This window comes from Prionailurus bengalensis, chromosome A3, assembly GCF_016509475.1.
Source record: "Prionailurus bengalensis isolate Pbe53 chromosome A3, Fcat_Pben_1.1_paternal_pri, whole genome shotgun sequence".
Taxonomy (NCBI): Eukaryota; Metazoa; Chordata; class Mammalia; order Carnivora; family Felidae; genus Prionailurus; species Prionailurus bengalensis.
This window is the reverse complement of record NC_057354.1, coordinates 941,467-956,014: the sequence shown is the minus strand read 5'-3', so window position 1 is coordinate 956,014 and position 14,548 is coordinate 941,467. Positions and strand designations below refer to the sequence as shown.

At 63.4% G+C, this 14,548-nt stretch overlaps 1 protein-coding gene across 1 annotated transcript in view; it reads left to right on the top strand.

Moving 5' to 3' along the window:
• The window catches only part of COL20A1 (collagen type XX alpha 1 chain), a 31,362-nt gene extending 20,544 nt beyond the window's left edge, over nucleotides 1-10,818 (top strand). The window contains exons 19-36 of the mRNA XM_043553482.1: nucleotides 261-296; nucleotides 1,219-1,357; nucleotides 3,214-3,356; nucleotides 3,595-3,704; nucleotides 4,109-4,267; nucleotides 4,358-4,435; nucleotides 5,027-5,113; nucleotides 5,790-5,843; nucleotides 6,947-7,042; nucleotides 7,122-7,175; nucleotides 7,285-7,338; nucleotides 7,615-7,668; nucleotides 8,334-8,405; nucleotides 8,832-8,867; nucleotides 8,978-9,044; nucleotides 9,249-9,386; nucleotides 10,166-10,243; nucleotides 10,658-10,818. Of these exons, the coding sequence (XP_043409417.1) occupies nucleotides 261-296; nucleotides 1,219-1,357; nucleotides 3,214-3,356; nucleotides 3,595-3,704; nucleotides 4,109-4,267; nucleotides 4,358-4,435; nucleotides 5,027-5,113; nucleotides 5,790-5,843; nucleotides 6,947-7,042; nucleotides 7,122-7,175; nucleotides 7,285-7,338; nucleotides 7,615-7,668; nucleotides 8,334-8,405; nucleotides 8,832-8,867; nucleotides 8,978-9,044; nucleotides 9,249-9,386; nucleotides 10,166-10,243; nucleotides 10,658-10,683 (1,481 nt within the window). The 3' untranslated portion in view covers nucleotides 10,684-10,818. The remainder of the gene's footprint in view (nucleotides 1-260; nucleotides 297-1,218; nucleotides 1,358-3,213; nucleotides 3,357-3,594; nucleotides 3,705-4,108; nucleotides 4,268-4,357; nucleotides 4,436-5,026; nucleotides 5,114-5,789; nucleotides 5,844-6,946; nucleotides 7,043-7,121; nucleotides 7,176-7,284; nucleotides 7,339-7,614; nucleotides 7,669-8,333; nucleotides 8,406-8,831; nucleotides 8,868-8,977; nucleotides 9,045-9,248; nucleotides 9,387-10,165; nucleotides 10,244-10,657) is intronic.
• The last annotated feature ends 3,730 nt before the right edge of the window (nucleotides 10,819-14,548 follow it).

Sequence of the window (14,548 nt, the reverse complement as noted above, 5' to 3'; positions counted from 1 at the left end):
GGGGCACATCGGGTGGCCAGTACCCTCAGGGTTTGGTGCCCAGTGGGAGCACCCCTGGGTGCATGCTGTCTTGCAGGGGGTGGAAGTGAGGTCCCCGAGGGAGCGGGACATCATGTCCATCCTTCCCTGAGGCGTGGAGACCACAGACTGAAGACCAGCATCTCTAGGGCATCTGTGGACTTCAGGGCAGGGCGCTCCCCAGGTGGGGTGGGGCCTCGTGCCAGCCTGGCCCTGACCGACTCCTTGTTACCTCCCAGCAGCCTGCCCCGCCCTCAGCCCAGATGGCTCCCTCTCAGGTAGGCCTGCCCTTGTGTGACAGCTGACCCTCCACACCCCCCACCTGTCCCCCCCTCCTCTCACAACCATCTGAGGAGGGTGGCCTGGGACCCCACCCGCCACGAAGGGGCAGTGACAAGAAACAAGGTCCTGTGGTCGTTGGAGGCCCCAGTCTCACCTGTGCAGGGGAGAGTGGGGATGAGGCTGGCCAGAGCTTTATTCCTGCCTCACCATCGAGGTTGCTGAGGCCTGTCCACGGTCACAGCTGGGACACGGCAGGACAGACGAAGCCCTGGGTCCTGTGTGGCCTCCTCGAGGCTCTCTGCTGACTCGAGCCGGGTGAGGGGCCGAGCACGGGGCTCACACAGCGTCTTTAGTGCTTCGTGGGTCTGAGACGCTCCCAGACTTGGGGCCGACGTGAGAGCCACCTGTGGTCAGGCACAGGCGTGCAGAGCGGGGGTGGTGGAGGCCTGTGTCTCCAGGGCCGAGCGTCCCTCGGGGGCCACCATGAGCTGCGAGGCGGGGCCACTCCTGGCGGGGCGCTGAGGCTTCTCTGTCCTGCCCCCCCTCCTGCCCCAGGCCTGTGGCTGCGCTGAGCACCCAGCAAATAAGATTTCCCCTTCACTTTGTGCCCTTAGCGTCACAGAAGGTGCAGACGCTGGGAGCCCGCCGGGCCCGGGCGGGCAGTGTGACCCACCCCTGTGCACCCTCGCCTCTGCCAGGAGGTCGGGGGCTGTGCACCAGAGGGGGAGGCCGGCGGGTGGGTGCCCCGAGTACGCGTCCACCTGTGGGCCCCCTGATCACCTTCCTCCCGTCGATGGGCGTCCTGTCTTTGCGTCCCCTCTCCTCTCCCCTGACTCCTGCTGCCTTCTCTTTGCGTCCTGCCCCTCCGGCCCTCACCTTTCGTCTCTGATCGTCCCCTGGTGCTGCTGCCTGTCCCAGGCTTTGACCTCATGGCGGCCTTTGGTCTGGTGGAAAAGGAGTATGCGTCCATCCGCGGCGTCGCCATGGAGCCCTCGGCATTCGGCCGCGCCAGGACCTTCACACTCTTCAAGGATGCCCAGCTGACGCGCCGGGCCAGGTGGGAGGACAGGGGACAGACCGCGGCCCGAGATGGGGGGCAGCTGCACAGTGGGGGTGGGTCCTGGGGAGGTCCTGCCGCTCGGTCCCCCGGAGCCAACCAGGCGGACGTCCACCCCCCACCCCACCCCCCCCCCCCCCCCCCCGGCGAGCAGGGTTTTCCAACTGAACAAATCTTGCATGGGTGGAATGAGGCCACGAGTGGGTTCTGTTCCGTGTGGCCCGGGCATCGATCAGACTTGCAGACTTCCGCACAGTGGCCCCCATTTGTCTCCTTGGGAAGCCCTGCCTCCCGTGTGGGCTCCGGTCAGGCAGATGCCTGGTTTTAGCAAGCGGCTGCTATGTGAGCACGAAAAAGGCCGCGTGATTCCTGACGTCTAACAGCCGCCCTCCCCTGCTTGTGGAGAGATCTTGAATCAAAATCACAACTGTGACACACACAGCAAAACCTCTTCTTAAGTTAGGATGTTGTAAATCGTCAACGCAGTTGTATGCTTTGTAATGGAAATTTGAAAAATACAAAATAGATAATTTTGCAAAACTCGGCCAACGCTGCTAAGATTCAGGGCTTTCTCCCCAGTCCGGCGGGCACAGCAGGTGCAGCAGGCACGGCCGCGGCCTCACCCCTGAACTCATGGCTTCCCTGTGCCACCCAGGCCCCGATCTGTTCCTGTGTTAACTTCTCCTTTAGGCGGCATACAGGTTTCACGTTTGTGTGGGTGGCCAAAGCCTGGCTTTTCCGCCTGTCCAAGCTCTAGTGTGGGGCTCGAGCCCGAGGCTTACGCTCCGACTCTCAGAGCAAACCCTCCCTGGATGCCACCACCGTTGTTAATCACTGTGGGGGCAGCTCTCCTGTGATTTACCCCTTTTCTGCAAATGACAGCCTTGTCCCAGGGCCCTCACGCTGGGCGCTTCATGTTTGTCTGCCCTCTGGAGCTCACAGCCCAACAGGTGGGGGCAGATGTTTCTGCTGGGGTGGCCCCCACTCCAGATGTGATCATCCACCCCAGGTGAGGTCACCCAGCACAGGTGCCCCCCGCCCACATGATCGCTGCCACAAATGGGGCTCTGGGCTCCTAAGTGTAGAAAGGGTCCCTCCCTGTAATGGGATCGGGAAGACTCCCCAAGAAAGTGGCAAACAAGTAAGGGCAGGGAGACAATGGGGAAAGGAAGCGCACTCAGGAAGAAGGAACAGCCTGTGCCAAGGCCCTGGGGTCAGTTTACTTAAAGAACCGCAGGAATGGGCAGGGCTGGGTCTTTGGGGTTCTTGGTTATCCTAAGAGCAAATGAAGGGCAAAGAACAAGGCTGGAGGCCTCTAGGAACAGTTTCACTGGGTGATCACAGCCTGTTCCCTGCCCTCCCCAGCCCTCAGCATGCCCTGGGAGCCCCAGCACTGGCACAGAACCCCTCTGAGCACTCCCCTCCCAACAAGCTCAGGTCAGTGGGAGCGACTCCTGAGGGCAAGGTTGCCTGTGGGCTCCTGACCCCGGGGAACGGGCCCAGAGACCCTCCTGCTGAACCTCCTTGACCTGCCTCCTCTCCACCCACGCAGAGACCCTGGAGAATGGGGTCTTGGCGGACCCTGCCCAGGATTGTCGTGAACACTGGCTGTGGCAGGGCCTTCCATCCCGGCCAGGCCTCAGGGCGCAGGGGGCTGTGGGCTGCGTCCTCAGGGCCCGTCTTGTTGAGCCCCCACCAGCCCAGGGGCACTTCTGTCCCTTGTATACCCCTCGTTACTGTTGGGGAATGGAGACAGGAGGGGCCCAGCGCCATCACAGAACCCTCTCTGCAGTCTCTGCATGGCGGGACCCCGTCTCCTCCCAGGCCTGCAGCGGCCCCCGCCTGTGTCCCAACAGTGACGTCCACCTGGCCGCCCTCCCACCGGAACACACAGTTGTCTTCCTCCTGCGTCTGCTGCCCGAGACACCCCGCGAGACCTTTGCGCTGTGGCAGATGACGGCCGAGCACTCCCAGCCCGTCCTGGGGGTCTTGCTGGACGGTCAGTCCAGAGGCAGGGTGGTGGGCCCTGGGCTGTGGGTCCTGAGAAACCCTGCCTGCAGGCCAGGCCGGGGGCCGCCGTCACCGGGAGGCAGGAGTCCCAAACAGGGGCCATGTCTGTAGCTCGGGTCCCCAAGGCTTGGGGTGCATTTGACTTTGCATGCTGCCCTGTCGTGGGGCTGTCCTGTTCTGTTTGGGGGGGGGGGGGGTCTCACATGTCCCTCACCCCTCCCCTGCAGCCGGCAGGAAGTCTCTGACCTACTTCACCCACGACCCCAGGGCCACCTTGCAAGAGGTCACCTTTGACCTGCCCGAAGTGAGGAGGATATTCTTTGGAAGCTTCCACAAGGTGCTGGAAGGTTCCCGAAAGACCAAAGTGCACTTCTCTAAGACCGTCCGCTGCCCCCCACTCCCTCCCACTTTCCTCGAAAGTCATCTTGTCCTGTCCAAGCCTCTGTCCCTCTGATCCCCTCGATGACAGATGCCTTAGTTTGGGTCAGAGAGCATCCCAACCCTTCCCGGGTCCCAGGAATCCCTGGGAGGGGTCTGCAACACGTGTAGTTTGCTTCATTATACAAAGGGGAAACTGAGGCCCAGTGAGGGGGTGTCCCATTCGACCCAGGATGGAGTCAGGATCCTGACCCCCAGGTAAATGGGCTCTTTCTTCCCCATCTGGCCTGGCCTTGCAGGCACAGATGGGTGCTCACCCCCGCGGGGCTGCAGGGGGAACCCCTGGTGGTGTCTCTCTGGCAGGTGCATGTGGCTGTGGGCCGCTCCAAGGTCAGGCTCTATGTGGACTGCCGGAAGGTGGCTGAGAGGCCCATGGGGGAGGCAGGCAGCCCACCTGTTACTGGCTTCGTCATGCTGGGACGGTTGGCCAAGGCCCGCGGGCCCCGGAGCAGTTCAGCCACGGTGAGCATGGGCTTCGTCCTGCTGCACCGGGCTGGAGGGGGCGCCCCAGAGACCACAACCGTATCTGGCCGACCCTGCTTTGCATTATAGTTCCAGCTCCAGATGCTGCAGATCGTGTGCAATGACTCCTGGGCGGAGGAAGACACGTGCTGTGAGCTCCCTGCATCGGTAGGTGGGCCAGTGCCTGCCAAGGGCGCAGAGTCTGGAGGTAGACAGGAGGCGCATCAGCACGGCACCGGGAGAAAGCAGGGCAGCCTTCCTGGAGGAGGTGGTCTCTGGTCAGAGCCAGAGGCCTGGGCAGCTGAATGCAAGAGACCCCGGAGGCCAAGGCAGGCTGGAGTGCGTCAGGAAGCCGCCAGCTGCGGGGGTGGCCACTGCTGTGTACTCGGGGGCCACTTCCCTTCTCTGTGGGCACAGTTGGGGTGTAGACAGCTGGCCAGGAAGGAAGGGGCTCATCCAGCAAAGCCAGAGGGACTGCCAGAGACTCGGGCAGCCTCCGCACCATGAAGATGTGGGCAGGGCTCCTCACACTGTACCCACACGGGGCTTGGGCATGCTGGGGATTGGGAGGGACTGGGAGAGGGCCCATGCAGGGCAGCCGGCAGTGGGGGGGGGGGGGGGGGCACCAGGGACCAGCTCCCCACCCCTCACTCCCAGCCTCCCCGGCGTCCTGGAACCCAGCTGTCTGGCTGTCCGAGCTCTAGGTCAGACAGGAACAGGTGGGGGTCCACTTAATGAGTGGGGTCTCCTTCCTCCCAGAAGGATGGAGAGACCTGCCCTGCCTTCTCTTCCTCTTGTGCCTGTTCCTCGCAGATCCCGGGGCCCCCGGGGCCCCAGGGACCTCCGGTGAGTCCATCATCGGCTCCCCGGGTGACCTGGGCTCCTGGCAAAGCCCGCTGCCCCCTCACTCACACCGCCGAGCAGCCGAGCCAGCCTGCGCCAAGATGGGATGTTCTCACGAGCCCCCCAGTGGCCCCATCCCCCTGCCTCGTGAGACCCCTCCCAGCCAGCCTCTCCTTCCCTCTGCTTCCCTCCCCTGAGCCAACCCTGGGGTGCGGGGGGGGGGGGGGCGGGGGGGGCCCAGTCAGTCTGCGGCACCGTGCTGGTGGTGGCCGGTGGGTGCGATGTGGCCTGGCAGTGAGTCGCAGCCATGTGGGCGGCCTCCGTCCCAGGTGCTCTCGCTGTGGGACCCCCACCGTGGGGCGGGGCCCGCACCCCTGCCAGCCCCGAGGCTCCGGGGCCCGTGTGGCGGGAGCGTCGCTCAAGCGCACGGGCTCTGGCCTGGCCGTCCACGGACCGCACCAGGCAGGGGCCGCAATTTGAACGGAGACCTGCCAGAACTGGTCTGGTGTACCCGGCGGCTGTGGGCGGTGGGGGGCGGCGGGGAGGGCGGGCTAAGCCTGGCCCTGGAAGACCCCTCCCCTCCCCCACCTGAACTGGGGGACTGTAGTCCCCGTGGGGCAGTGCTGCGGGGCCCTCGGGTGGGCGCCGCGGAAGCTCAGCCCGGTCTGTGTCCTGGTAGGGCCTCCCCGGAAGGAACGGAGTCCCAGGAGAACAGGGCTTCCCAGGCCCCAGGGTGAGTTGTGGGGGGTCCTGTGGGGCCGGAGGGTGGAGCCCCACAGCCAGAAGCCAAGTGCCCTCCCCAGTGAGGGGCCAGTTTCCCACCCCCGACCCCAGAAATCGCGAACGTCATTGACCTTGAGCAATCTGACAGGTGAAGTGTGTTGGCATTTCTCCTACAGGAGCTCCAACACCCTGTGGGAGTTGCTGGAATTTGCTGGAGTTTTCCCCTTGACAAATGTCCTTGGAATCCTTGCCGCTGGGTTATTTTTCGTATTAATTCTTGGGAGCACTCGACAGATTATGGACGTTAGCCGCATGTCTGTGATCTGCGTCGTGACCGGTGTGCCCCCCGCTGGTGTGGAGCTGGCGCGGGGACAGATAGGTTTTGTTGTGTGACAGTCACCTCTGGGTGTCCCTGTTTATTAGGAGATTTAGAAAATCAAGGGTGGATATTAAGATCTGGCGCTGCCTCAGCCGGACACAGCCAAATAATTCCTTTTCCTGGAGCTCTTAGTTTGGCGAATGATTTTTGCGCATTCCTGACACTGAACCCTTCCTGTACCCGTTAAACCGAGTACTTGTCCCCCGTTCGTGTGCTGCAGGGTTCTGTTTGCTGACGTTTTACTTAGGATTTTCTCATTGATATTCAGACATGAGAATGTCTGCAGTTTTCTTTAGGGAGTTTGGTACACTTATATGCTAAATTCACAAAAATTCTTTGAAAGCATTGATTTTGCCCTGGAATCTCAAACGGTGGAAGAAGAGTTTGTCCCTGGCCCTTAGGGATCCGGCGGCACACTCCAGCGAGGACAGAGCCTAGTGCTGGGCCGTCAGAGCTCTGACTGGCCTGTCCAGGTCGGCTCTGCCACAGGGCTTTCTGTACCCCTCCCGGTCAGGAAGGGAGAATGGGGTCACTTGCTCTGTGACCCGGAGAAGTGGCCGGGGTCAGTCCCCGGCTGTCGAGCAGGTCCCAGCACGACCCCTCCCGGGGTGGGCGGTGAGGCGAGGGCATCTCTGTAGGGCTGGGTCTGGCTGCCACGGTCAGCTGGAGGGCCAGGGGGGCCACTGAGGGCACGGTGGAGGCCTTCTTAGCCCCTCCCTCTCCTGTGCCTGCAGGGAGAGCCCGGGCCACCTGGACAGATGGGACCTGAGGGTCCCGGGGGTCAGCAGGGGTCGCCAGGGACCCAGGGCCGAACCGTGCAGGGGCCTGTGGTAGGTGCTGCCTCCCCTCCCCCTCCCCCCGGCTGCCTCCCCCCTCCTCTGGGACAGACTGAGTCCCTTTCCTCTCCAGGGTCCGCCAGGGGTCAAAGGAGAGAAGGGGGACCACGGAGCCCCGGGCTTGCAGGTAGTGGGATCAGATGCCCTCCGGGTGTGTGGGCAGGGAGGGCACGGGCTGGGGACCTGGGTCTCCGGGATGGGGCCTCAGTCTGGCCAGCTGTCTCTGTTCCTTCTAGGGCCATCCTGGTCACCAGGGCCCTCCCGGGAAGGTCGGCCTCCAGGGACCTAAGGTGGGAGAGAAGCTTGTGGTGGGGGGGGGGGCGGTGGGGGGGTGAATCTCAGATAGAGACTGTGGGGGCAGGGGCCTCCCCAGCGGGGAGGGGAGGGTGGTCACTGCCAGGGGCTGGGGGCAGGCCCTGAGCTTGGCTGGCCTTGCCCCCCGCTCACAGGTGTGGGTCCCTGGGTGCTGGGTTCTGTCTGTGGGGGTGACGTGGGCCACCGCGGGAGGGGCGTGTGGGGGCACCAGGCCACCCCCTGCCCTAGCCTGCCCTGTCCTCTGTCTTCAGGGAATGAGGGGTCTGGAGGGGAGTGCTGGCCTGCCTGGACCTCCGGGCCCGAGGGTAGGTCCTCCTGAGAGGCTCCCCCCCAGTTCCTAGGGCCGAACAGGTCAGAGCCTGCCCTGTGGCTGCAGCCCCCGCCCCCGCAGGTGACCCGGGGACTCCTCTCTCTCCTGGGCTGGAACCTGGTGGGGCTCCGCAGGGCGCACGAGTGCCCAGGGGCGGCTCCAGGCGAGGGTCTTCCTCACCTCCGCTGGGCAGGTCGGAAACGCCATGTTAGCACGGCCCCAGTCACTATCGGTCCGCGTGGCAGGAAAGTGCCCGGGCTCCCGGGTAGGCCGAAGGAGGGGGGACGCGTGAGTCTGGCGGCGGGGAAATGACCGGGGCCGTCTTCTCCTTCTCTGTGGCCTCGCTCAGAGGCACCTCCCCTCCCCAGCCTGTGGTTCCGGGGTCTGTGCTGGGCTCAGTGCCGGGGAGCTGTCCCTGGGGTGGGGGGTGACAGTGGTCACACTCGAGACGGCCAGTGCCAAGTGGGGTGGGGTGGGAGGGCCTCTGCCCTAGGTACTCAGCCTGGACAAGCTCTGAGGCGGGTGAGAAGGCCCGGCCTGGCCTGCAGGAGGCAGGGACCCAGTCTGCAGGGAGCCAAGGCTGGAGGGAGGAGGACCCACGTCCTCCCGGGGGGGGGGGGGGCGGGGGAGGCTGCGGCCACACCCTCTGCACCCCTGCAGGGCTTCCAGGGCACGGCGGGGGCCAGGGGCTCCGGAGGGCAGAGAGGACTCCCGGGGCCTGTGGGGCTCACGGTAAGTCCCCTTCCCACCTACCGGCCAGCCGCTCAGCAAAGATGGGAGGCGGGGGAGCAAATTTGAGTAAATGCCTCCTTCCCGCCCAGTCAGGGCCACTTTGGAAGCTTGGGTTTGGAACTGATCTGCAGCAGAGGGAGCCCGAGATGGGAACGGCCAGGGAACAGGGCGGGCCTGGGGGCCCCAGGGTGTGGGGCAGGCCTGGTCCCACAGCTAGGCAAGGGCTCAGCTGGGAGGTGGAAGAAGGCAGGCCCCGGGCAGGCCCAGCTGGAGTCCGGGCCCGTGTCCCAGCTGCGGGGGACTCTGCGTTGCCAGCTCCCCGGGAGCGGCGGCCCCCAGCATGCAGCCCTCTCCCGGCCCGGGACAGGGTCCAGGCGGGTTGACTTCTCCGTGCTGACCCGCTTTTCTCCTCTTCCTCTATTTCAGGGGCTGCCGGGGCCCAAAGGGGAGCGAGGAGAGAAGGTGAGTGAGGCCCCTGTCCAGGCTCCAGGCTTCCTGGGGGTGTGCAGGAGGCACCGGCCCCCACAGCCGCTGGGCGCGGCGCTTGGCCACACGGCCCATCTGCCCTGCAGGGGGAGCCGCAGTCCCTGGCCACCATCTACCAGCTCGTGAACCAGGCCTGCGAGTCTGCCATCCAGAGTGAGTGGTGCGGCCTCCTCGCGAGGGTGCCAGAGCCCCCCACCCCACCCCCACCCCCACCCCCGTGCGGCCTCTGTCTCACCCCAGCCGGGCCGAAAGGGACCGCGGGCACTGGCCATGCCCCAGTGAATCCGGGGGAAGTGAGCGGGGAGTCCCCCTGCCCCACCCCCTGCCCTGCTGACACCCCTCCACCCCTCTCCCCAGCTCACGTGCTGAAGTTCCACCATGAGAGCGCCAGGCCCCCCAGGCCCATCTTGCAGGCCCTCGGACACCCCAGCTCTCACGGTGAGGCCTGGCTCCCTGGAAGAGGAGGACGAGACGGCCCCCACCCTGAGGACGGAGGTACTGGCCCCCTTGCGGGGGGTGTGGGGGCAACTGCAGCTCCCTCCCAGTCCCCGGCTGGGAGTTCCGTGTGGCCCCGGCATCCCCTGCACCCTCCCTGGGCCGGGGTGCGGAGGCAGGGCCCCTGAGCCCACACAGAGGTCGCTAAGGCAGGACTGGACGCGGCCTGGTTTCCCCGGGGTCCTCAGAGGGCCCCCTTCCCCTTCCTCCCGGGAAGCCCAAGATTAGGGCCACCTCCTGCCCTGCCGTCCCCTCCCTCCTGTCCTTCCCACGTGCTCCCTCTCTCCTTGCTCTGATGCAGCAGGAGGCTTGGTCTAATGACCTTGTCACGCGTTCGTCCATCCGACTGGGGCCGTGGCGCTGGTCACGGCTCAGGTGCCGAGATGGATGGGAGGCTGATCAGGGGAGACAGAGCTCGTGGGCCTGGATGGGGTGGGGCTGTGGTGCCGCCCATGGGCAGGACTGTGGGGTCCTGCCTCACCCCCTGGGCTGGGCGTTGGGAGGGGAGAGGGCTCCCCTGCGGGAAGCCCTGCCCCCCACGGTCCGTCAGAGTGCCCCAGACACTGCCTTTGGGATAAATACCCTTCTTTGTACCCAGCCTCGTGGACAAGGCTGTAGGTGCCGTCACGAGGCCCCCCTCAGTTAACCTTAGCCACTGACCCAACGACACGTGCCTGCTTGGGGTCGGGTGCCCACCTCCCCTCAGTCAGAACAGGGTCCCTGAGAAGGGAGACCGTGACCACACGCACCCCGGTTCCAGCACACCCCCTTCCGCTCAGGTGACCCTGGCGCCCTTGGTCAGAGGAGCAGCCCTCGGCTGAAAGGGAGTGAGCCTCCCGGACCCCTGGGGGGAACGGGTGAGCCCCCACCTTCGGGGAGGAGGAGCTCCCGGGGGGCTGCTGGGAGGTGGGGGTGCAGCACGGACAGATGGCTCAGGAGCTGGTGAAGCGGCTTGGGATAGAACACGAGTGGGGGTTCCTGGGCCTTGGGGGGCCCGGCAAACCTGGAGACACGTGGAGGGGAGCCAGGAGAGCCCAGGGAGGCCCCAGTCAGGGGTTAGCAGGGCAGGAGGGTGGATCGGGTGGGCGAAAGGATCAGGGCCGGGGGCACCTGGCAGCAGCATCCTGGGGAAAGGTTCGTGCCCGGGGCTCGTGGCCCAGCTGGATGCACGGGGACCCTGGGGGCTCGGGTCCTCGGTGCCAGGTGGGCGGGGCTGCTGCCCTCCGGCTGGCTGCCACCTCCCTCAGACTGTTCACCCTCTCTCCTGCCAGGACGGCCCCCGTGCTGCCCGGAGTGACCCTGCCCCTCCCTGGACCCTGCAGGAGGAGCCTGGAAAGCGAGTCCCGGGAGGGGCCCGGAGGCAGAAGGTGGGGTGGGGGGCCTTCCCTCTGTACTGTTTCCACACTCAGATAAAGTGCAGCGTGCTCAGCAAGGGAGCGGCCTGCTCACTGCAGGGAGGGGTGTCCCTGGGACCCGGAGTCCGTCCCTGCCCAGTCAAGTCCAAGTCGCCCCACCTCCACCCTCAGAGAGACAAGCTGCCATCCTTCCGTGGCTTCAAGGACCGCCCCCCCGCCCCGCCCCCCTGCAGCCTCCTGTGACCTTGTGACTCAGTGCCCCGGCAGCCCCACAGTCCAGGCCCTGCCCAGGACGGGGTTTCTCAGCCGCATTGAGTAGCCCGGGGGGGCTTGGAGATCGGTGCCCAGCCCCCTCTCAAACACTCGCTGATGTGACCTTCCCGGGCCGGTGTCAGGGGCTCCTCTCTCCCTAGTAGCATCCCCTCACTAACGACATAGCGTCCAGCTCGCCTCCCATGTGCTTGAGCCCCTGGGGACCCTGACCTGCTGGCCCCATGCCTTGTCACTGCCAGCACCCCCCTTCTCCGGCCCACCAGCCTGGACGCCACCCTGGCCGCCCCTGACCCTTACTTACCTGGAAACCTCACCTGCTGTGGCCTACAAACACCATGTCATTTTCTAAACTGGGAAGAATTTGGGGCGGGCCTCCTTCAGACGCAGAGGCCAACATAAGCTTCCGAGGTGACATTTGCGCAGAGACAGGAACAAAGTGGGGAGTGGAAGACGGGAGAAGGTTCCAGCAGGGGCATAGCACGTGGGGGGCCTGAACCCACAGCACCACCCAGAAACGGCAGGAGGCTACACAGGCCGGAGCGGCCGGGACAGAGACAGCTGAGCCCGGGGCCAGGAGCAAGGTCGGCTCTGACAGACCCGGGGGGTAGCACGGGGAGGGGGGTGGGGGGGTGGGGGAGGGGGGTGTGGTCTGGACTCAGGAGCGGGTCACCAGGGCTTCCGAGCAAGGAACTGATGGGACTCACAGTCTGTTGTACATGGTCTGTGGGTAAGAACTCAGGGAGCCCCGTGGGGTCAGGGCCTCATCATTGCGTGCTGAGACGGAGGTGGCCAGAGCAGGCGGGAGGCCGAGCCTGGGAGGGGGGCGGTGGCGGAGCGACTGTGGGAGCCATCTGGGGCGGGAGCCCACCGGAGAGGGGTGCCGGGTCCGGTCTCAGGCGGGCAGCGTGTCGGCCCCCATCTCAGCGTGAGCGGAAGCCTTGGGGCTGGCTCCCCGGGCTGCAGGCAGGCTTGGCCCAGGAGCGGCACGGTCAGAGAAGGGACCGGGGGAGACGCCCGCTCTGGACCGTCTGCTCAAGGAGGCGGGGTGCAGCCGGGGCACGAGAGCCCAGGCGGGGGGAGCAGGCACCAGCTCACCCCCCGTCCCCAACCTGCGACGCCCCGGCCCAGCGGGCTGGGGAGAGCGCAACCCTGCCGCCCGCCCTCCCCGGCCCTGCCTCCGGTGTGGCCGGCCGTGCGGGTCCGTGTGAGCCCACCGCAGCACCCCCAGTCCCTCCACACGTGCGTGTCCGGATGAACGCACCGCGCACGTGCTCGCGTGCGGCACGACTCTCGGGTCCAGGAGACAAGTAACAGGGAAAACGACATCGGAGGGACAGGGCCACGCACCGGGCAGACCGCGCCGCGCCCACCAGACCAACGAGGACCGACAAGGATGTCCTCTTGGGCCCATTAACCTAAAACTCCCAAGTTCAAAGAGGGAAGGATTGATGTAACGACACGAAGCCAGAATCAGTAAGTAGAAAGGACAGACAGCCGGAAACACGGCATGGAGGTTGCAAAAGGAGAAGCATCAGCAAGGCGGGCGGGCGGTTACGGACACGCGCCGAAGCCGGGCTGCAGGGTCAGCTTGAAGACGTCTCCCCTCGGGCTCAGAAAAGGATGAAACGGAGAATTCGAGTGTTGGCATCCACGTCGGGGGGTGGAGGGGCGGTCCAAGTGGGAAGAGGTGGGAAGCGAGGACTGGGGAATGTTCAAATAGGCAGTTTTTAAAAATTAGAAAATTAGAGAAGATCTCGGACCTCACGCTGAAGGGCTCAGAGAGCTGAATGGGATCGACTGTGAAGATACTCCCTTAGATTCTTTAATGCAAAACATGGTGAAGCGAATGGAAATACTTCTTGGAAGGATGGGTCAGCGTGGTGTCCAAGGCGGGAGCATGATGACCCGAAGTGTTGAGGGAAAGCACTCAAGTGTCACATCCAGTGAATTATCACTGGAATGAATGGGGCAAAAACATGTCCCGATCCACAAAGTCTCAGAAGGGGAAACACCTTCCCCCTGAGGGGTGGGGGGCAGTTCCCCAGAAAGGGGAAAATAACCAGAAATTAGATCCAATACACAGGAAAGCCCAGTCCCCGAGACACGTGATGACGTTCACTGCCGACTGGACAAAGAAGCCCTCCACATGGACAAATTCTGCACTTCTAGATTGTTCCGCTGTGGCTGGTGCGTGGGAGGCCAGGATTCCTGAAGGCAACCAATGCGCTTGCTTTATTCGGAGATGGGCAGCCTGATATCGATTTATTAAACTCTTGGAACATATAAATCTTGGCAGCAGCCATGAGGAGGAAGAAAATAGAACGTATAACCTTCGAGATTAGCATTTCCTTTATGGGAGGGGACAGAACATGTAAACAGAAACATTTCCCAGTGTAGCAGAAATTACAATAAATATAAGTGAACTTCCAAACTGTGCTGAGAGGCACGACCCAGCTTTCTGCCTCTAGCCAGCTCGGAGCAGCCAGGGTTGGACTAGAGCACCCGGAAGCCAGGAGAATGTACGAGGTGGTCGTTCTGGGCGTTTCGATGGGGAAGGATAGTGTTTTCTGAAAATGGTGCAGAGGCAGCTGGAGATTTGAATCATGAACCACCCTCATCGAATGCCACGTGCAAAAGCTGGCTTGGAAAGTGTCATAAACCGAAACATAAAAGCTAACACAGAGCTTTCTAGAAGGAAATCTAGAAGTACAGACTCAAAACCTCGGGATAGGCACAGATTTCGTAAGCAGGGTCCACAAAGCAATATCCATAGAAGGAAAAAAGTAAATAAATTGCACTTCATCAAAATTAAAAGCTTTTCTTCAAAAGACACCATCAAGGAAATGAAAATTGTAGTCACAGACGGGAAAGAAATATTAACAACTCATTAAAAGTGAATCCACGACACGGCGCTCAACAGCCCTGGTCTTCAGAGACGAGACAGCCACTCACGCAGTGCAACCCACACCCGGTGTCTCTGAGGCTGTCAGCAGGGGCGCGAGGCCACACGGCTGGGAAGCCTCTGGAAACACCTCCTGGGGCCTCCTGGGGCCCCGAAGTTCTAGTAGGTATTTGCGCCAGAGAAACGAAAACACGTCCACACAAAGACGCGTGTGCGTGTACGCACGGGAAGCAGCATGATCCATCATAACTCCAAACAAGAAACCATCCAAGCGTCCATCAATGAATAAACAAATGGCGGAATATTCACAGACACAAGCAAATCACACACGTACTACTGGGGATGAACGGCAAAGCCCGCTGAAGCAAAGAGGCTGTGCACAAAGGAGAGTCCTCCATTTACATGAGGTTCTAGAACACACGAAGGCTCTAGTGCAATGGCGGTCAGGGCAGCGGCTTCCCGGGGAGGCGCAGGGAAGGTAGATGGACGTGTTCCATCCATCGACTTGGGTGGTAGCCACGGGTTGTCCACGTCGTAAACAGCGACAAGAGTCAGGTTAGCGGTTAAAGGTGGAAGCTGAGTGGCTATGTTGTTGTCAGCAAAGGTAGACTTCAAAACAGAATGCGCCAGAG